The sequence below is a fragment of the Onthophagus taurus genome, chromosome 3 (genome assembly GCF_036711975.1).
Source record: "Onthophagus taurus isolate NC chromosome 3, IU_Otau_3.0, whole genome shotgun sequence".
NCBI classification, from domain to species: Eukaryota; Metazoa; Arthropoda; class Insecta; order Coleoptera; family Scarabaeidae; genus Onthophagus; species Onthophagus taurus.
The window spans coordinates 26,160,604-26,183,846 of NC_091968.1; the positions used below are offsets into that span (position 1 = coordinate 26,160,604).

Consider the following 23,243-nt stretch of genomic DNA (forward strand, 5'->3'; position numbering starts at 1 on the left):
GACGATTTTCTTAAATTTCACATCAAAATCAAAATTACACAAATTAATTAATTAATTTATTATGTAAATTGATTTAGGCGATTACATCTACAGAAATCTGTAAAGAACTGACTGTGTTTATATTTTTAACCCCTCAAATCATGGCAAATTCATTAATTTATCGAATGTCTGATACGACAATAATAAGATTTCTTGAATTATATCGTTCAGAAGAAAGTCTGTAGAACAGTAACCACATAAATTACAAAACGAAAGATGTACGGGGTCAAACCTTAGAATGAAGTGCAAACCAACTCAATATAACAGGATTTGGCCAAGCTAAAGTAGTTCATAAGCTTAAAAATGTTCTTACTGCTACTTTTGCATCTCCAAAGGCAACAAGACGGGATTACTTTTGTAAATAAGTAATGACATGCAGTGACAAGCTGTCAAACTGCCATTTTGGGTTGAATAGTTCAAAACACAGGCTTCATGAACCGCGATACTTTGATAATCTTAAAGTATTTTAATAATAATAATAATAACCCATAATACCATTAATACCAATGATAATAATAATACCATTAATAATTTAGAAACTTAAGTTATTTTAATTTTATTCGTGTAATTTGGGTTGCATACACCTAAACACATCATTTCAATCATTTAAAAAACGTTTCATTATCATAAAATAACGTTTATTATATGCAAAAATATATAATATATCCCCATTTGTCACCTTACTACTAAATTATAAAAAATAGAAATATCCCAATAACGATGTAAAGTATTAATTAAACATTCCCAATAACAACTTTTATTTTTCCATCTAAAGGTGTTTTATCGTAATCTTTAACCAAAATGCTCCGATTAAAATCGCCACTTTTTCCACCGCTCTTCTCAACCAACTCAACGTTAGTAATTACCATTCCTTTATTAACCGATTTGCACATATCATATATAGTTAAGGCTGCAATGCTAACCGCGGTTAAAGCTTCCATTTCAACCCCGGTTTTTCCTTCACACATCACTTTACCATAAATAATCACAGAGCTCGTTTTGTCATCAAGTTCCGCAATAACCTCAACATGATTTAAATTGATATTGTGACACATTGGAATTAAGGAACTAGTTCTTTTTGCCCCAGTTATTCCAGCAATTTCAGCACAAGTTAAAACGGCGCCTTTCTTAATCGAATTTGTTTTAATTAGAGATAAAACTTCAGATCCAACGTGGATTATTGCACGAGCTTTTGCTGTACGATTTGTTATCGATTTCGTACCAATGTTAACCATTTGTACGCTTCCACTTTCAGAGTTTATGTGAGACAATGTGCTGTGATTTCGGTAATTTGCGATTTTTTGAGGTTTTACGAAGAGATGGGGGAAGAAATGTTGATTTAAAATTGAGTTGTTGAGCTGATTTGGTCGATTAAAAGTACCTAGAACCAAAATGAAGAAAAAAAACGAGTTTTAAAATTAAAATCATTACCTTAAAATGAGAAAATAACTAAATTAACATTTAGAGATCAACTAAATTTAAAAAGTTTAATTTTAAATCTATCCACCAATTAGAATCATCGGCCTATTCTCCATTAAATGTAAATTTTCCATGCCTGCAACAAATGCGGAAAAGAAAGAGAGATAAGAATGAAAGAGAGTGTAAAAAAAGCAAGCAAAAGCACAAAAAAGCCCGATGATGGATTTAATTAATTTGGGTTAGTTGTAAAATGAAATATAATTCAAGAATCATCATGTGGCTTAAAAAACACGTTAAAAATATGCCGCACGTCTCTCAAGATGGCTAAACACGAATGATTCCAGTTCTATGTCTTGTGTTAGTTCTAGTGCAAAACTAGAACTAGACCGAAATCTGCAAGTAATATTTAGTTTTCTATCAGTATTACAGTTTTCTACAAGCAATAAGTAATGGTCTACCACCAGTATCCAGTCGTAGAAGTAAAGAAAAGAAATTAATTGAATTAAATTAATTTATTTTTTTTGTTGTTACTTTCTTAGGTTGGTAATAGTCACAGTTGGGTTATAATCGCTTGCAGATATTGTTTTATTGGTTCATTATAAACAATTTTTATTCTAAACATTAACTCGTAGCATTTTTCGTTTTCCAGTTATAACATTTCTTCATCTAAAAACCTTAATTTAGTGATATCGAGATTTTATGGTTTATAACTAAAAATTTTAAACGGTTGGAACAAAATTGTTTATGGATTATATTTTTGTGATATATTATGAACATTTTTTACTAATACTATTCTTATGCACAGTTTTTAATTTTTGAGTTTAAATCATTTTGTTGCTAAATGTCACAAATTTGAAATGTTTGGGTTTTAAACTTTCCTAGGTTGGTAATAGTCACAGTTGGGTTATAATCGCTTGCAGATATCGTTTTATTGGTTCATTATAAACAATTTTTATTCTAAACATTAACTCGTAGCATTTTTCGTTTTCTAGTTATAATATTTCTTCATCCAAAAACCTTAATTTAGTGATATCGAGATTTTATAGTTTATAACTAAAAATTCGAAACAATTGGAACAAAATTGTTTATGGATTATATTTTTATGATATATCATAAACACTTTTTATCAATACTATTCTTATGCACAGTTTTTAATTTTTGAGTTTAAAACCATTTTGTTGCTAAATGTCACAAATTTGAAATGTTTGGGGTTTAAACTTTCCTAGGTTGGTAATAGTCACAGTTGGGTTATAATCGCTTGCAGATAACGTTTTATTGGTTCATTATAAACAATTTTTATTCTAAACATTAACTCCTAGCATTTTTCGTTTTCCAGTTATAACATTTCTTCATCTAAAAACCTTAATTTAGTGATATCGAGATTTTATGATTTATAACTAAAAATTTTAAACGGTTGGAACAAAATTGTTTATGGATTATATTTTTGTGATATATTATAAACATTTTTTATTAATACTATTCTTATGCACAGTTTTTAATTTTTGAGTTTAAATCATTTTGTTGCTAAATGTCACAAATTTGAAATGTTTGGGTTTTAAACTTTCCTAGGTTGGTAATAGTCACAGTTGGGTTATAATCGCTTGCAGATATTGTTTTATTGGTTCATTATAAACAATTTTTATCCTGAACATTAACTCCTAGCATTTTTCGTTTTCCAGTTATAACATTTCTTCATCTAAAAACCTTAATTTAGTGATATCGAGATTTTATGGTTTATAACTAAAAATTCGAAACAATTGGAACAAAATTGTTTATGGATTATGTTTTTGTGATATATTATGAATATTTTTTATTAATACTATTCTTATGCACAGTTTTTAATTTTTGAGTTTAAAACCATTTTGTTGCTAAATGTCACAAATTTGAAATGTTTGGGGTTTAAACTTTCCTAGGTTGGTAATAGTCACAGTTGGGTTATAATTGCTTGCAGATATCGTTTTATTGGTTCATTATAAACAATTTTTATTCTAAACATTAACTCGTAGCATTTTTCGTTTTCCAGTTATAACATTTCTTCATCTAAAAACCTTAATTTAGTGATATCGAGATTTTATGGTTTATAACTAAAAATTTTAAACGGTTGGAACAAAATTGTTTATGGATTATATTTTTGTGATATATTATAAACATTTTTTATTAATACTATTCTTATGCACAGTTTTTAATTTTTGAGTTTAAATCATTTTGTTGCTAAATGTCACAAATTTGAAATGTTTGGGTTTTAAACTTTCCTAGGTTGGTAATAGTCACAGTTGGGTTATAATCGCTTGCAGATATCGTTTTATTGGTTCATTATAAACAATTTTTATCCTGAACATTATCTCCTAGCATTTTTTGTTTTCCAGTTAGAATATTTTTTTTGTCCAAAAACCTTCATTTAGTGATTTTGAGATTTTATGGTTTATAACTAAAAGTTTGAAACAATTGGAACAAAATTGTTTACGGATTATATTTTTGTGATATATTATGAACATCTTTTATTAATACTATTCTTACGCACAGTTTTTAATTTTTGAGTTTAAATCATTTTGTTGCTAAATGTCACAAATTTTAAATGTTTGGGTTTTTAACTTTCCTAGGTTGGTATGGAATGTTTCTAGGTCTAATGTTAGTTCTCTAGTAACAGTGGTAGATAGCGCTAGTAGCTGTAAAACTAGAACCCCTTGAATCATATCCAAAAAAGCCATCTAGCGGCTAATTTAAAACCATTTTTAAACCTTTTTTTAATGTGTCAAAACGAAAATTAACAATTTAATAATATAAAGTGATTAATCGTAAATAATATTAATTAAACATCTAAAATGAAGTTATTTTATCAAATAAAGGTAAGTAATTACTAAAAACCCTTTATAATAAAAATTTAATCATTTTTTACTTTGACAGTTCCAACTTTGATATTAAAACTTAAAAAATGATTCAACATCATTAATTAAATAAAGATAAGTCCTTTTAGTCACATTAACCTTCCTTAAACTTTCTTTAATTCATTTCTTACTTTCTAAGAAATAAAAATGTAAAAAAATTTAATTTAATTTTAATTTGAGCGCCATCTATCGGTCATATTTTGAATCTAATTTTGCCGTTATAACCTCTATTTTTTATATAATTTCTCTAACCTATACATATGTAAAACTTCAGCACAACTAGATCATCAATCATATCGCTTAAAAATCGATATGATGAATCTTGAATTATATCCAAAAAAGCCACCTAGCGGCTAATTTAAAATCTTTTTTTAATGTGTCAAAACGAAAATTAATAATTTAATAATATAAAGTGATTAATCGTAAATAATATTAATTAAACATCTAAAATGAAGTTATTTTATTAAATAAAGGTAAGTAATTACTAAAAACCCCTTTACAATAAAAATTTAATCATTTTTTACTTTGACAGTTCCAACTTTGATATTAAAACTTAAAAAATGATTAAACATCATTAATAAAATAAAGATAAGTCCTTTTAATCACTTTAAGCTTCCTTAAACTTTTTTTAATTCATTTCTTACTTTTTAAGAAATAAAAATGTTAAAAATTTAATTTATTTTTAATTTGAGCGCCATCTATCGGTCATATTTTGAATCTAATTTTGACGTTAAAACCTCTATTTTTTATATAATTTCTCTAACCTATACATATGTAAAAATTCAGCATAACTAGATTTCCTTCTTTCATCATCAACCATGTCGCTTAAAAATCGACATGATGAATCTTGAATTATATTCAAAAAAGCCACCTTGCGGCTAATTTAAAATCTTTTTTTAATGTGTCAAAACCAAAATTAATAATTTAATAATATAAAGTGATTAATCGTAAATAATATTAATTAAACATCTAAAATGAAATTATTTTATCAAATAAAGGTAAGTAATTACTAAAAACCCTTTTATAATAAAAATTTAATCATTTTTTACTTTGACAGTTCCAACTTTGAGGTTAAAACTTAAAAAATGATTAAACATTAATTAAATAAAGATAAGTCCTTTTAATCACTTTAAGCTTCCTTAAACTTTTTTTAATTCATTTCTTACTTTCTAAGAAATTAAAATGTTAAAAAATTTAATTTTAATTTGAGCGCCATCTATCGGTCATATTTTGAATCTAATTTTGACGTGATAACCTCTTTATTTTTGTGACTTAAAAATCGACATGATTCTTGAATTATACCAATTTGATTTACCTGCATGTTGTTTTTTCTTCTTTTTAACGGCGGCTTCAATTAAAGCAGTTAAATCATCATCATTACACCCAGCTCTCATCGCATCCCTCAAAGAAATCTCCCGATTCCCAAATAAGCAAACTTTAAGATGTCCATCAGCTGTTATTCTGAGCCGATTACAAGAATGGCAAAAATGTTCACTCATCGAAGTAATAAAACCAACTTGGCCTTCAAATCCGGGTACTTTCCATCCTTTTGAGGTATCATTTGGGCCGTTTGGAAGTTGATAAAAATCCGGGTGTGTTTCCTTGATTTTTTCTAAGATATTTTTATAAGGAAACATTTTTTTGATTTCCCATTTATTTCCGCTAAATGGCATGTACTCAATAAATCGTATATCGATGTTTTTATTTTCTGTTAAATTCACAAAATCAATAATTTCGTCATCGTTAAACCCTTTAATTAAAACGCAATTTATTTTAACGGGTTTATATCCGAGTTGTAGCGCTAAATCAATGCCCATTTTAACTTTTTCTAAACCTTTCCTTCGCGTTATTTTCTCGTATCGTTCCGGTTTTAAACTATCGAGGCTTACATTGATGATATCGAGACCGGCTCTTTGTAAAGCAACTAATTGTCTTGTTAAAACTATTCCGTTAGTGGTCATCGCAACGGTTTCTAAACCTGGAATGCTTTTTAAAGTTGCTAAATCCATAAAAAGAAAATAAATAATGTAAACATAACCTCAAAAATTAATTTTTTTAATTTTTACCTATTATATCAACTAAATCTTTACGTACAGTGGGTTCACCACCTGTTAAGCGTATTTTATTAACTCCTTCTTTAACGAAAAGTTTTGCAACGCGTACAATTTCATCCAAAGTTAGTAAATTTTGTTTTGGACTCAAAGTAACACCTTCGGCTGGCATACAATATTGACCTTTTTGGAAGAAAATAAGAATTAAGTTTATTAAATAACCTTTAATGTGTTTACTTACATCTTAAATTACATTTCTCTGTTAGAGAGATGCGCAAATAATTGTGAAATCTACCGAAAGTGTCGGTTAATGGGTTAATTTTCTGTTCTATATTGAGATTATTTAATGGAACACTACAGTAAGTTCTTTTTATAAAATTACGAAGCATTTTAAGTTAACGCGAAAAGTTATAATGTTTTGTCCTCTTCGCTGACCTCGTTAATTTATAGAAAATGAATTAAATTGTGTTTACTTAATGATGTGTATGTAGGCAACCCATTTCACACTTTAGATTTAAATTTAAATATGTTGACATTTAGCAACAAAATGATTTTAAACTCAAAAATTAAAAACTGTGCGTAAGAATAGTATTAATAAAAAATGTTTATAATATATTACAAAAATATAATCCATAAACAATTTTGTTCCAATTGTTTCGAATTTTTAGTTATAAACTATAAAATCTCGATATCACTAAATTAAGGTTTTTGGATGAAGGAATATTATAACTGGAAAATGAAAAATGCTCTCAATACATTTTTACGTTGTTTTATAATAATGAAGCATTTTTTAAATCATTGTAAGGAATGATATATTATATGGTTAGGTGTATGCAACCCAAATAACACGAATAAAATCAAAATATCTGAAATTCTTAAATTATTAATTATATAAATAAATTGTATTTAATTGTAATAACATTAAATAAGAAATAAGTTATTAAAAAATAGTTAATTATTGTTATTAAAATAATTAAAGAAAACTTTGAAGCGCCATCTAGTAATGAAAATTTTATAATTTATGAATATTATAAAAATACTTTCTTGAAGTAAGTAAAATGTTATTAATTATGAAATAAATTAAAATAGGATTAATATTAAAACATGATTAAAAATTAATCAATAAATAATTATAAAATAAATTAATGTATCGCAAAGGGCGCCATCTAGTAATTAAATTAAAAACTAATTTTGACTTTGAGACTTTGACACCTCTCTATTTTGATAAGCTCATATACTTATAATTATTATTTAATGCTTTAATTTGTGTTTAATCAACCAACAAAAACGAGCAATAACTAATTAAGATAGGAAATTAGTGATATAAAAATGAATTAGTAATCATCGTCAACAATGGTAAGTTTTTATTTTGTTTTGAGTGAACATAACCTAAAATTTTCGTTTTTAAGGAACCAGTTCGTACAAGTACCCCAAAATTGGGCGTTAATAAAATAATCGGCCGTAAATCAATTCACGATCCTCCATGTCCATCTCCTATAAACACAATGGAAAAACCTTTCGATTTAAAAAATAAAGAAAATGTAGAATCGGAAATTGATGAAAATGAAAGCGATGATGAACAACAAAAAGAAATTGAGGATGGAGAGGAAGAAAATCTTTGTGATGAAGAGGAAAGTGTGAAATCTCCTTCTCGAATGTCAGTGGAAAAAAAATTAGATGAAAAAGAGATAAATTATAAACATTTTTTCAAGAATGTAAACATATCAGTAATTGTGGGGGTTTTAATTCTGATAATAATTTTAGTTTTATATCCAATTAACCAAGAAACTAAAAGAGATGATGGAAAAATGGAAATAACTAATTTAAAAAGATTTTATCCACATCAAAACCCAAATTTATGGTACTACATAACAAGTAATATTAAAGATGTGTTGCGATATAACAAACCATCAGTAATCTTATTTTTATACTTAAAAAATCAAGAAAAAACAACAAACGAATTAATTTTAACAATTTCTCGAATTGCACAAAAAAATCTGAATGAAAACGCTTTAGAACCTTTAATAATAAACGGTTTAGAATTGAATACAAATTCATATTTAAAAGATTATGGATACTTAATTGAAGATTATAAACCTATTCTTGAAGAAAGAAATGTTTTGGCTGTGAAAAATTTAGAATTGGTTTCATCGAATGTATCGCAAGCTTTCCATTATTTATGTGATGAATTTAATCCATTGGTTAGGAAGAGTTTTATTGTTTTTACAGTGAAAGTTGAAAAATTTATTGGGAAGGAATTTGATCAAGCTGGAATAGTTTTAAGAAATGTTTGGAGAGATCTAGAGGATGATAAATTAGAAGCTCTTATAACTAGGGTGACCAATTTGGTTTTAAGAATTAATCCAGAATAGAAATAAATTTTTTTATAATGTAATAAATTATTGTAAAAAGGAGTTAATAAATTTATTAAAACTAGTTTTTATTTTTAATTATTTTAATTACAGACAACGAGTTAAAATTATACATTCAAAAAAAAACTCTTACACGTAAAAACATGCAATAATAAATTTAAGATTAATTCAAATCGAATTTAACAAGAAAGAAAAAACACGATTATTGTGCGTTAATTAATTAATTATTTGAAAATATATATATTTTGATAAGTACATCTTATAAAAGAAATAATTAAACAACTATTCAACCATTAATAATATAAGTATATTGTAGTTTTAAAGTACATTTATAAGTTTCTTTTATTTTGTATTGTTTTAATTAATTATATTTGCTTTTTATGTTCTTTATATACAAAAAAAAATCTAAAAATCATTTACATTTTGAGAAGAAAATTCGTTTCCTCCAAAAAAAATCTAATCAATATTTAATATTACCATTTGAGATTGCACAAAATCTAACATTGTTATTGCACAATCATTTAATTCTTTTAACTAATGAGTATTTATAAAAAATATCTTTAAATTTGAAACTTTTTTAGCGAGAAAAAAATGCTTTTTGTTATATTATAAGTACTTCTAAGAAGAATTAAGATCTCTCTTAATGTTATTGGCATCTTTTGGACGGAGTATTTCCAAAATTAATTGTGAATATTAACCAAATCATTTAAATATTAAATTGTATTTACAGTGATGGAAAAAATTCTATGTACAGCATTAAATTATCAGGTTTTTTATAAAATATAATAACATAATAAAAAATTAGTATTACATAATAAACATTTTATTATTAGTAAACATAATAAAAATTTTAATTGTCAAATGGAATGACAATAAATGAGTTGTCATTTTGACTTGACGGAATCTGTGTCAACTGTCAATAGATGGAGCCACGATTAATTTTAATTAAATTTGCCGCCATTTTGGCTCGAAAGTCAAAAAAGAGTTAACAACTCTTCTTACTGCTATTTTTGCAACTCAAAAGGCAAAAAGACAGCATTATTTTTGTAAATAAGTAGTGATAAGCTGTCAAACCGCCTACTTTGATAATCTAGGGACTTTATTTCTAATTAAAAAAGTGATACTGGTGTCTAATAACTTGTATTATTGAGTTGGTAATTATTATCTTATCACGTTTTACCAAAAACCTCATAATTTAATGTTGTATATATGTAGACTTTTGACCACCAGTGTACGTGTTTAGGTATCGTGTTCGGTGTGAGAGTAAGAACTCTTTAATTATACGTATTATATCTCTCTTACGAAAAAGAAGTTATTAATAGCACACATTTTAATAATTATTATTATTATTACAAGTTTGCGAATAAAACGTGATCTTAATTAATAAAAAATATTAATTAATACCTACCTATAAATATTTTTAACAATTCTTTTTATCGTTATTGCTGCAATTCAACAATTTTTAAACATATCCAAGAATTCTTTAATTTCAACAATTTTGAGTGATGTCAATTGAGCGCCATCTATGTTTAATTCGTCGAGGTTTTATTAAACCCGATAAAGTAGAAAACTGTTCTTTTTTTAAATTAAATTTAATTTATTTATAAAAAATTCTTGAATATTATTAATCTTTAAATATAAGGCACTTTTGAAAAGATATTGGCACGTTTTTTTTATTTATTAATTAATTAAATTTTTTGTTTTTTTGTACTTTACGAAAATAATAAATTATCGAAATTATTATTATTATTTTTCGATAATAAAAAAAGGAGTCAAATAAGTAAATAAAATAAAATCTGTTAATTAAAAAAAATTAATTAGAATCGCTCGGATTCTATTTTAGTTAAAATTAATTTGCTTTGTGCGTTTAATCCGTTTTTATCTACTTTATATACAGGATGTTTCAGTTTTTGTGGGTTATACAGGATGATTTAAAATATATGGAGAAGATATTTTTTTTTAATAATGTTTTGACCACAACTTAATAATCACAAAGATATAGAACGTTTAAATTCAAACTGCGAATATTTCGGGGGGAAATTAATGCATAATTAACACAAATATTAAAATCTTTGTAATATGACAGTATATACGTCAAAATTAGAATTATTATAAATCAAAAAGTACAAAAGCAATTTCTAGTAACGTGGAATAAGTTTTTCTGAATCCACTGATGTACAGGATGGTTCAAATTCGATGTCCAAATAGGCTATCTTGGAAACTATAAGAGTTAGAAAAAAAGTAGCTTACATGTCATGATCTCGTTTTTCGAGAAACTGCTAATGCCGAAAACCTCAAAGCGTTATCGACTTTTGTTTTTCCCCTAGAGGCCAAAATTGAAAATATCGTAAAACCAACAAGTGCAATAATTATTTTGGTTATTATTATAGGGGGAGTATTATAATTAAGACATTATATGGGCACTTTTTAACAAAGAATTTGATGATGCAGTCAAAAAAAATTTTTCGGCTTTAAATTCTGAAATATCATGACGATTTTCGTTTTTTTAAATGGAAACAACCAGATTATTCGCTTATTAAATTCGTTATTTTTTTCTGATTACAAAAATATAGGGTTTGACAGGTCTATTTCTTATTGTTTTAGAATAAAGTTAAAAATAAACTTTTTTTTTAGTGTCGTCAAAGAAATTAAATTTACAGTTTCCTGTAAATTATAACTAAAAATTAAAAAGCATATTTCTGATATTTGAAACAAATAACATTTGTTGAACTATTTCATTTATATTTGTTTTAAACAAAAGTTGGAATAGATTGCATTATTTCACATTTTTTATTAATATTTAATATTATTATTATTAAATGACTTAATAAATTATTGATAGATGGCGTTCATATATATTTTTTTTAATTCAAAAATTATTCAAAAATTTTCTGAAGTGTCAAATTAAAAATCCTGTTTTTTAAGATGGATTACGAAAAGTTTAACATGTTAGAATGTTACATATTAAAAAATAAAGTAAATTTTATATAAATTTATAGTATCGTAATTTACAGGAAACTGTAAATTTAATTTCTTTGACAACACTAAAATAAAGTTTATTTTTAGCTTTATTCTAAAACAATAAGAAATAGACCTATATAACCCCATATTTTTGTAATCAGAAAAAAATAACGAATTTAATAAGCGAATAATCAGTGGTTGTTTCAATTTAAAAAAACAAAAATTGTCATAATATCTCAAAATCTAAAACCGAAAACATTTTTTTGACTACGTCATCAAATTCTCTGGAAAAAAGTGTCCATATAATGTCTTAGTTATAATACTCCATCTATAATAATAAACAAGATAATTGCACTTGTTGATTTTGCGATTTTTTCAATTTTGGGCTGTAGGGGAAAAACAAAAGACGATAGCACTTTGAGGTTTTCGGCATTAGTACTTTCTCGAAAAACGAGATCATGACATATAAGCTACTTTTTTTCTAACTCTTATAGTTTCAGAGTTAGCCTATTCAGACATCGAATTTGAACCACCCTGTACGTGTAAAAAGTCTAAGAAAGGACTAAATGTAAAAGAAATTCTAGAAATTGTTGATGCAGATCCAAGTATTAATCAAATTTCTTACAAATTCGAAGTAACGCACTTTAAAAATATGTTATAAATACTTGTTTTCGAGATTTTGTGATTTTGCTGAATATCAGTGATTCTCAAAACTTTAAGACGATAAGTTATTTAAAAGATTAATGCGATATCCAAGTTATTAACAAAACATTATTAAGAAAATCTCTTCAATTTGGCCCTTTTAGTCAGCTTCGTGTGTTATAAATCACCCTGTATATGTATCCTGAACATCCTGCTTATTTTATTAATTAAATTTAGTTATTAGTGATGTATTTTTCATAGTTTAAATGAAATTATTTTTTTTTAGAAAGTGTTAGACAACATACCATCCCAAGGAGAAGTAGTAACAATTCCGCTTCTTTAATTTTAGTTTCTATTTAATATTTTTCGGACGCTCGCACAGTAGAGGTTGGTAGTAGAGTAGTAGTAGGTGGGGTGTCTGTGGTGTTAGCACTCCAAGCCTTAGGGTCAACGGTGAACGAGTGGGTGGTGTTAACAGAAAAGAAAAGAAAAAAAAACAGTTTGTTAGTATCCGATTTGATTTAATTTTCTTAAAAAATTATGATTAATTAATTACTAAGAGCTAAACCAAAAATAAATTTAACTTTTTATTCAATTATTGATTAATTAATTAAGAGTGGTTTGATTAAATTTATTTTTGATTTCTTTTTAATAATGTAAAAAAAATTAATAAATGAGATTTTACAAAAAGCGATTATTTTAATTTCTTTTGTAAATAAGTGGAATAAGCGACAAAAGTGTGGTGTGCTTAATTATGTTGTGTATGTGTGAGAAATTAAAAAAAATTAATTAAAAATTAATTAAAAAAAAATCCCCTCCCATTCATTCAAGAAAATTAATCAACGAAATTCGATTAATAGTGTTATTATACTTGGCCATGTGGTCGATAAAAAAATGTTAAAGTTAATTTGATTAATTAATTAATTAATTGAGAAAAAAATAATGTTAATAAGACACCATTTCTACAATTATGGGAAAAAGAGAAATATTAAAAATAACATGATTAATTAAAAATTAATTAATTCGAAAAAAAAAAAGAAAACAATGTTGTTTTTCGTTTTTCTTATAAATATATTTGTCCACTTTGGCTCAAGTCAACAACATATACAAAAAAATATATATTATAATCACTATATTTATCGAAATGTTTTTAAAAATTTGATTTAAAGTGCAAAATTAAAAAAAAATCTAATAAGAAAAAAAAATTATAGAATTAAAGAGAGGTTGAGAACTTAAATTTTTAACCGTTTGAATCTAAATAAAGACTAGAACTTCAGCCTCTCTTAAAAAAAAAAAAACAATTTAAAAAATCCTTTCACAACCCGTTTTTTCATTATTTAATAAATAAAAATTTATTTTTGGGGGAAAATTTAAATAAAAAAAACATAAAATAATTGAAAGAAAATAAAAATACTGAAGTGTTTTATGTGTATCGCGATAAAATAATAAAAAAAGTAAACAACAACAACCTATACATTTACGATATAAGATTTAAAATATTTAAAATAAAGAATGTAATGGTGTAAAAACGAGAAAAAATTAATAAACTAAATATGTTATTACTAATATTTCTGTATTAATGAGTTCAGTTTTTGTAGTGAAATATTTAATAGAAAAACTCTAGAAAAAAGTGGATTCATCTTCAAATCAGAAAATCTTCTCTGTGGACATTTTATTCATAAGAATTTCTGGAACGTGTCGACTTCAAGAACTTACATTTATAAATACAAACAACGAACCTAAGATCCTTGGCTTATTTTTAATTCAAAAATATGGAGAGATTCCGTTCAGCACCGCTAAAAACGCCAATAAAGGAAGTAGAATGTACAGGGTGGTTCAAATTCGTTGTCCGAATAGGCTAACTCGGAAACTATAAGAGTTAGAAAAAAAGTAGCTTATATGTCTCGATCTCTTTTTCTAAATAAATTATAATGTTGAAAACGTCAAAGCGCTATCGCCTTTTGTTTTTCCCCTAGAGGCCAAAATTGAAAATATCGCAAAATCAGCAAGTGCAATTATCTTGGTTATTATTATAGGTGGAGTATTATAACTAAGACATTATACGGATACTTTTTAACAAAGAATTTCATGACGTAGTCAAAAAAAATTTTCGGTTTTAGATTTTGAGATATCATGACAATTTTGGTTTTTTTAAATGGAAATAACCACTGATTATTCGCTTAATAAATTCCTTATTTTTTTCTGATTACAAAAATATAGGGTTTGACAGGTCTATTTTTTATTGTTTTAGAATAAAGTTAAAAATAAAGTTTTTTTTAGTGTCGTTAAAGAAATTAAATTTACAGTTTCCTGTAAATTATAACTAAAAATTAAAAAAAACATATTTATGATATTTAAAACAAATACATTTGGTCTGTTTTTTTAAGATTAATTACGAAAAGTTTAACATATTAGAATGTTACATATTAGAAAATAAAGTAAATTTTATATAAATTTTTAGTAAAATAATTTTTACTTATAGTACGACAATTTACAGGAAACTGTAAATTTAATTTTTTTGACGCCACTAAAAAAAAACTTTATTTTTAGCTTTATTCTAAAACAACAAGAAATAGACCTATCTAATCCCATATTTTTGTAATCAGAAAAAAATAACGAATTTAATGGTTGTTTCCATTTAAAAAAATGAAAATTGTCATGATATCCCAAAATCTAAAACCAAAAAATTTTTTTTGACTACGTCATCAAATTCTCTGTAAAAAAGTGTCCATATAATGTCTTAGTTATAATACTCCACCTATAATAATAACCAAGATAATTGCATTTGCTACTTTTACGATATTTTCAATTTTGGCCTCTAGGGGAAAAACAAAAGACGATAGCGCTTTGAGATTTTCGGCATTAGCAGTTTCTCGAAAAACGAGATCATAACATGTAAGCCACTTTTTTTCTAACTCTTATAGTTTCCGAGATAGCCTATTCGGACATCGAATTTGAACCACCCTGTATTAGTACTCATCAAATTTCCTTGCCTATTTTTTGGAAAATTCAGAAAAATATTTAGCAGACTACAAGAACAATGGGATTAATTTTAAATGTGGGATTTGTATTTATAAAACAATTTGCAGACCTATTCTTGATTATGAAGCTCCCATATTCCTTAATATCAGCAAAAAGGCGACGTCGCAACTAGAAGTAGCAGAAAGATCAGCGATTAGAATAATATCCAAAGTTCGAAACCCCAGAAATCAAATTAAACCAAATTATTCCCATTACTCAACGAATATCTCTCATCGTACAAAAAGCTTACAAAAATATGTCCTCAAAATATGTCTCCTCTTTTCCAATCCTCAAATTTTGACACTATTTACAAGAAAATCGTGGATTCCTAAAAGATGACTTATCACTGTAACATGGACTGAAGGATCCAGCTTCAAAGTTTAACTTTAAGTTTTCATTGTATAATAATATTATTTAATTTTTAATTGTATTGTGATAAGCTGGAATAAATATCTTTCTCTCTCTATTCAGCAGCTTCTCTAGGATTCATAGAGAAGGATCATAGGATTCTTTCAAAAACGGAAAGTGAAGTACTCAGCCAGTTAGCAAAAACTCATTTGGAGCGTAGATTTAGCATTATATTGCGATTTATTTAAGAGTTCCAAATTCTTCATCGCCCATCATCCTCCACAACAATTTTGGCAAACCATGGAAGCAATATTTTAAATATCAAGCGCTAAAATGGTGGTGGCTAAAAGTTATATTGAAGATTCTTGCAAATTTCCAGAATAAAAATCAGATGCCATCAATATCTACAGCACCGCTAGTAACGCCAATAAAGGAAATATCCTTCTTTTGCCGCCAACCTCATCTTCCCACAACAACAAGAAATTGTGACAATGTTGAAATAGAATTTTTGAAGAATTTGTGGACTTTATTTTCTTATTTTGATGTTTTTGTTAAAAAAAAACTTAGCAAAAACTTTTACATCCTTAGAGCTGTAATATACTGAAGTACGTCGCAAAAGCTAATCCATAAGAAGGCAAAATAATTTCCATCGCAGTGCTAATGCCATAATTCGAATGTGTTTCTGCGTCTGAAAGGAAATTAATGGTTGCTGGTCGACATGGAGTGAATGTAGAAGAAGAAATTCTAGAAATTGTTGATGCAGATCCAAGTACTATGTAGTACTAATCAAATTTCTCACCAACTCAAAACGCAGGCAAGTGTTCCAAAGATGTTCGCCTTGGTTATTTTTGTGTCAACGTCAAGAACTTATATTCTTAAAAGTTAACTATGTTGAAAATTCGAATTTGGCAATACTTATTAAACTGAACGAGACTAAATCATGATCATCAAAAACATTTACAATTATAAACAATGAACCTAAGTGTCTTGGCTTATTTTTAATTCGAAAATATGCCAATATAACGCCAATAAATGAAGTAGCAGATCCTTTTTTTTGCAACCAACCTCGTTTTTCTCGTCGACATGGAGTGAATGTAAAAGAAGAAATTCTAGAAATTGCCGATGCAGATCCAAGTACTAATCAAATTTCTCACCAATTCAAAGCGCAGGCAAGTGTTCCAAAGATGTTCTCCTTGCTTATTTTTTGGAAAAATCAGAAAAATATTCAGCAGCTTCTTTATGGACTCATAGACTATCATCATAGGATTTTTTGTTTGTTTCTAAAAAGCAAAATGACTCATTTGGAGCTTAGCTTTACCATTACATTGCGATTTATTTAAGACTTCCAAATTCTTCATCGCTTTTCAACCTCCGCAATGCTTTTGGTAAACCATGGAAGCAACATTCTAAATGTCAAGTACCATGGGGGTGGCTAATAGTTATATTGAAGAAGTGAAAAATAGCTAAGAAAATTTTTGCAAACTGCCAGAATAAAAATCCCTCTTTTGCCTCCAACCTCATCATCCAACAACAAGAAGAAATTGTAATCAGAAATTTGAAACTACTCGAAAATCATGTTAATAATTTTATTGTTGAAGATTTTCTGAATTTTTTATAATAATAATGCGAATGTGTTTCTGCATCTGAGAGGAAATTAATCGCAGCACGTGTTATTTTGATTCGAAATTGTGCCTCAAATTGGTGAAAAAACGAGACACAATTTTCGTTCAAGATGCCGAAAGTTTACTTTAAGCAGCACCTTTACACTGAAGATGACATTAGAGAGGCATTAAGACTGATTGAAACAAAAAGCTGTCTTTGAGACAATTTGCAAAGAAGTTTCAAATAGATACAGTACAGCTCAAAAGATTTTCGATCACCCAGTCTGCTGTATTCAGAGTTCTTAAGAACTGCCATACTCATAGAGGCTTTGTAACGAAGAAACAACCAGGAAGGAGGACCAATCCTAGGCTCAGAAGTTGTTCATATCCAGCTCATCTGGAGCGACGAAGCAAGTTCCTGATGTTTGAAATTGATGGCATATCATGAACTCTGATACCCATTTCGATCCCAAGTACCAATTGGTCACCATAAAGCACAGAGGTGGAAGCATCATGGTGTGGGGGTGCTTCAAAGCTATCGGAACGACGCACCTTATCTGGGCATGCTTCCCTGGGCATGCAAAAACATGGATCGAGGTTGTGTTTCACTTCAGAGATGTCGCCAACTGGTTCGCGCAGGATACTCTGAAACACAAGCCGAAGGTCGTTCGGGCCAGATGATGAAAAATTCCGACAGTTGCAGGCAGAAAGGGATATTCCACTAAGTATTAAGTTGATGTTTACATAAAATTGCTATTGAATACTCCAGAGTACAGAGCTTCTAGAAATATCTTATGTTTCCACGATTATTGGATTTGTCATTTTGTGTTATTTTGATAAATTATTTTGCTTATAAAAACTGATGTGAGTTTGATGTTCAAAACATGTTGGAATCATGTAAAATATCTTCCGAAATGCTACTGCACACATAAAACAAAAATATGATACACTTTTGAGCGGTACTGTAAGTTGGTATAGAAATGGAAGCAAATCTGAGCCAGAAAGTTATGGCCAATTGGCAATGACTGATCCAGAGATTTTAATTGGAGGAACAAACTGAGCCAGAAAAAGCTAGAACAGTTGGAAGAATCTTGAAGTGTTTCCACAAATGATCCCTTCATTATCTATAGGTTTTACGAAAAGTTTTCGAATTGATAAATGCATGAAATTTAGATGAAATAAGTTTCTTTTCGAACCCATACAGAGTGAAGTGAGTCGTGAAGAGCAATACAAAATACTACATTGCAAAAGTAGAAGAAAGGATGGAAAATTTAATGTCAAGTAGCTGTTGAAGAAAAATACTTAGTAGAAATGGAAATCATTCAAAGCAACCTTCCTGCTCTGCCACAACATGGAGGAACAGGACGCACTGAAAAACAAACTTATATTTGATGTAGATTTCAGCTTCAACTTAAAAGTCTTTATGAGACAAATTACATATTTCTACTCTACTGATATACAATGTACATTGGTGCCTCTAACATGTTTAGTTCGAAAATTTGGAACCATATGATTCTTGCAAATTATAGAAAATACGAAAGATTTCAATTTTATCTCGTTTTTACACCACTACACCCTATAAAAAAAACAAAGATATGTAATAATAATAATAATAATAATAGAAATAATAGAATATAAGGTGATTACGATCTTGTGATTTCATTTAAATCATTATTAAAAATATCTTAATAAAAGTTGCATAATTAATTTCTTTCTAATACAAGTCAATGTCAAATTTTTTAGGTTGGTAATATCTAAACGTCAATTTGACATAACTTGATTGGTTAATATAGGTTATTATCGTATTATGTAACTTTTGTTAAGAAGATATTTTTACATAAATGACCCAAATAAAATCAGAAGAAAGTAAAAATCCTTATTTAAAAAAAAAAAATGATTATGAAACTAACCTTTTCCGTTCATAAATTTTTAAGTTAAGACAACGCACCAGCCCTGGGATACGGGTGGTCGCGCATTTGCCCCAAATGCCTGCGCTGTTTCGCCGCAGCACCTACGCATATAGCCGTTTATCATTAAAAAACATCTCAATCTTTCAAAAAATAAAAAAATAATAAAAATACGATAACGCAAAAATACAATTTGAGTTACGATATAAAAAGTTGGTATACAGAAAAATCTTAAGATTAAAAAAAATTACGTACAAAGTACTAATTATAATAATAATAATAGATATATATTTTTTTTAAGTGTTTAAGTAATAATAATACTAAGATATAAATTTATAAATAAGAATATGATGTATTATATTGTGATGTAATATAAAAAAGCACCAAATATTGTGATGTATCCTAATTTGTTTTGTAACGTAAAGCTGAGGTAAAAAAGACTAAATTATTTTTAAAAAAATGCAATTAAAAATTTGATAACTCAACTTCCAATATTTATATGTACAGGTGTCCAGCAACGATTTTACAATACTTCACTCGTGGTCCGAAAATAAATCATTGGTGAGATATTTAAAATTTTAGTTACATAAGTTAATAATGAACGGTTTTGAGAAGAATTGATGAAAATGTCTCAACCAGCATTAGAAGCATTTCTGCACAAGAAAACTTTTTATCACTACAACACTGTTCAAGCTTTTATTGAAAATGATGGCGAAAATAACATAACAGAACTCATAATTACATACATTTTTAATAAAATGATCCTACAAGATTACTACTTTATGCATGATGGAGCACCGCCACATACTTAGATGACAAATTTGGCAATAAGTGGATTGACCACCTCGTTCACCAGATTAAAAAACACGTTAAAAATTAAAAAAAAGCGACTAACACTAGATTAACTTCAGTTATAAAACTTCTATTATATAATAACTAACTTCAGGTTTAAAATGTCAACCTCAATTTTGACATATTTGTAATCTTCATTAAAAATCCTTTAAAATGAGTACAAACACGACATATTTATCTTCAATATTAATGAAGTTATGGTCAACTTCCGGTTAAGAATGTCAACGTCAATTTTGACGTATTTGTAATCGTCGTGAAAAATCCTTTAAAATGAGACCAAAGATGATACGTTTAATTCTAATATTACTCGAGATATAAGCAACTTCCGGTTTGAAATGTCAATGTCATTTTGACATATTTTTAATTTTTATAAAATGTCTTAATATTAGTCACAAAAACAAAAATATAATAATAAAAAAAAATTAAGGTTGGTATTAATATTTAAGAATTAAACTGCTATCTTCATTGTTGCTAACTTCGGGTTTAATGTTTTTTATTCTAACTTTTTTGTTTTTTTGAGATAAGTGCGTCATGTTTGGACTCATTTTAAAGGTTTTTTAATAAAGAATACATCATTAAAGAACACGATGAAGTTGTCCATTTGTCTATTATGTGATAATTAACTTCAGGTTTAAAATGTCAACCTCAATTTTGACATATTTGGAATCTTCATTAAAAATCCTTTAAAATGAGTACAAACACGACATATTTATCTTCAATATTAATGAAGTTATGGTCAACTTCCGGTTAAGAATGTCAACGTCAATTTTGACGTATTTGTAATCGTCGTGAAAAATCCTTTAAAATGAGACCAAACATGATACGTTTAATTCTAATATTACTCGAGATATAAGAACTTCCGCTTTTGAAATGTCAATGTCATTTTGACATATTTTTAATTTTTATAAAATGTCTTAATATTTGTCACAAAAACAAAAATATAATAAAAAAAAAATAAAAAATTAAGGTTGGTATTAATATTTAAAAATTAAATTTCTATCTTCATTGTTGCTAACTTCGGGATTAATGTTTTTTATTCTAACTTTTTTGTTTTTTGAGATAAATGCATCATGTTTGGACTCATTTTAAAGGTTTTCTAATGAAGATGACAAATATGTCAAAATTGACGTTGACGTTTCAAACCGGAAGTGATTGTATTTCCGTTAATATTAAAGTTAAATATGTCGAGTTTGGACTCATTTTAAAGGATTTTGTATGAGGTTGACAAATATGTCAAAATTAAAGTAGAAAGTCGAACTTTTTGGCTTTTTGAGATAAATACGTCAAGTTTGGACTCACTTTAAAGGTTATTTTATGAAGATTACGAATATAATTAGTTAGTTCTAGTTTTAGTACAATAAAAGTGTTATTAAACGAAGTGTCGTCAAAATGTTATTAAACTTGATTATAATTATTTAGAAAACAAGGTTCGAATTGATGTGGCAACAAGTTTAATTATTACACCTTCTGATAGCGAAACTGTTAAAATTTATCAGAATATTAATTGTGGGTCGGTTAATCCAATAAAAGTGAATAGAACGTTATTGATTTTTCTTTTCTGGGAATTTTTTCTGAACAAATATCGTACCAACTGAAAATGGTGCGCATATTGAACATTTATTATGACATCATTCTTTTTCAATTTGTTAAATATTCCTTGTTTTTATGCTGGTTGAAGGATTTTCTTCAACAACCTTTGCTGATGATGTTAACAACTTATGAAACGAAAACTGAATATCTCGAAAATGGACCATTTAGAATATGCTGAAGTGTTGTACAATCGTTGCGGGACACCCTGTATATTAAATATGTGTAATATGTATAAAATTAAATGGCAAAAATGCGTCTTGTTCGCATTAAAAATTAAAATAAAAAAATAACTAAAAATCTTAATAATAATAATAATAATAACAGCGGGTACGTATCGATAAAAAATATACATAACATTGCTCTAAAAATTGACTATGAAACGGTTTGACCAGAGAGGTATATTCTGAGGTTTCGTTAATTATCCTTCCTTTGCAATCATCTTTTGGCTCCTACTTTAGTACCTAATTATATTTTAGCGGTTTAAGTTCAAAAAAATAAAATAAAATTATCACAGGAAACAATTAATTACAAATATAAAAGAATAAAAACTTTGTAAAAAAATGTACAAAAAAAATGCAACCGTGTCTATTTAAAATTTGAAATGAAAATGAATACAGATATATATTAGGTACTTGAGTAGTATCAAAAATGGCACTTAACTCATTATACTAACCTTAGCACTCCTCCGAAAGTATTTGTAAAAAGTAAAAATTGAACTCACTTAACAATCTAAACTCGCAATAATAATCTAATATATAAAATATACAAGCACCTAATCAAAAGTACTCGAGTGCACAACAAATAATAATATAAAATTCTTTTCAAAAAAAAAAATAACAACTACTAATACGGAAAAATCTAATAAATAAGATTTACTAAAATCCTATTATAGCACCAAGAAACGTAATTAAATTTAAAATAGTCATCGACTCGTAATAATTTAATAATTTTAAAGCAATGACTTAAATTAAAAAGAAGTGCAAAGTTGGTTGCATACGCAATTTAATTAATTAAAAAAGTTACTTCTAATTTCTTTCTTCACCTTAAAATATAACTTAAAAAACTAAAATCTAATATAAAAAGAAAGAAAATTAAAAAAATTAAAGAGTAAAAAAGAAATGTCTAACGTGCAAACAACCCACCCGAATGGTCAGCAGTGGCGTACTCCGTAAGCAGCGGTGTGGCGGCTAACGCCGCGTAATTCGTGTACTCTGCCGGAAATGGGGTGTAAAGTAACCCGTGGGGGTCGCCGGAAATCAGAGGAGGCCCCGAACCGTTCAATATCGAAGCTGCTGTTGTCGGCACCGCGGACATTCGTGGTGATAATATTAAGGGGGCCCCCAATGGGGCGGTTGGCGTCCTTAAAGGTGTTGCTAAACCGGGTATCGCCGGTGATAATAACCTTTGTGTTTCCGCGGCCGCAGCGGCTACCCTCCTCCATTCTTCATCACACGCTGTAAGATCTTTATTTAAAAAAAAAATTAATTAATGAAAGTAAAAAATAATTTGTATACACGTAACTGGTTCGTTAGAACTTTTTCAGGTTCCACTATTC

General features: G+C 27.4%; 3 protein-coding genes across 5 annotated transcripts in view; 1 reads left to right on the forward strand and 2 right to left on the reverse strand.

The window, feature by feature from the left end:
• Nucleotides 1-655: 655 nt before the first annotated feature.
• LOC111414449 (Molybdenum cofactor synthesis 1) lies at nt 656-6,903 on the reverse strand. Of its 2 annotated transcripts, XR_002706274.2 has the most exons (5): nt 6,636-6,903; nt 6,410-6,577; nt 5,659-6,342; nt 1,471-1,594; nt 1,014-1,420 (listed from the first exon to the last, which is right to left on the reverse strand). XR_002706274.2 is itself a non-coding variant. In XM_023045795.2 (4 exons), exons 1-4 carry the CDS (start codon nt 6,781-6,783, stop codon nt 774-776), a joined length of 1,647 nt encoding a protein of 548 aa, XP_022901563.2. In that variant the 5' UTR covers nt 6,784-6,903; the 3' UTR covers nt 656-773. The 2 variants fall into 2 exon arrangements, 1 of the variants encoding a protein (XP_022901563.2); XM_023045795.2 differs by lacking the exon at nt 1,471-1,594 and having other exon boundaries at nt 656-1,420.
• A 680-nt stretch (nt 6,904-7,583) lies between these two features.
• TORI (Torsin interacting protein) lies at nt 7,584-8,830 on the forward strand. Its single transcript, XM_023045797.2, has 2 exons — nt 7,584-7,750; nt 7,804-8,830. Exons 1-2 carry the CDS (start codon nt 7,748-7,750, stop codon nt 8,764-8,766), a joined length of 966 nt encoding a protein of 321 aa, XP_022901565.2. The 5' UTR covers nt 7,584-7,747; the 3' UTR covers nt 8,767-8,830.
• Nucleotide 8,831: 1 nt separating this feature from the next.
• The window catches only part of LOC111414448 (protein held out wings), a 34,987-nt gene continuing 20,575 nt past the window's right edge, over nt 8,832-23,243 (reverse strand). The window contains exons 6-8 of one of the 2 annotated variants that reach the window (XM_023045794.2): nt 22,831-23,151; nt 19,250-19,350; nt 8,832-12,809 (exon numbers count right to left, since the gene is read on the reverse strand). In XM_023045794.2, coding sequence (XP_022901562.1) covers nt 19,274-19,350; nt 22,831-23,151 — 398 coding nt within the window. In that variant the 3' untranslated portion in view covers nt 8,832-12,809; nt 19,250-19,273. Of the gene's footprint in view, nt 12,810-13,760; nt 22,759-22,830; nt 23,152-23,243 lie in introns of those variants that run through there. The other variant, XM_071195542.1, reaches the window with a different exon arrangement.

Excerpts from the sequence above, each read along its gene's own strand:
- LOC111414449 (XM_023045795.2), bottom strand. The coding sequence starts at position 6,783 with ATGCTTCGTAATTTTATAAAAAGAACTTACTGTAGTGTTCCATTAAAT. Across the intron at positions 6,343-6,409 it reads AGATTTAGTTGATATAATAG|CAACTTTAAAAAGCATTCCA; the intron begins GTAAAAATTAAA and ends TTATGGATTTAG. Across the intron at positions 1,421-5,658 it reads GAAGAAAAAACAACATGCAG|GTACTTTTAATCGACCAAAT; the intron begins GTAAATCAAATT and ends TTTTGGTTCTAG.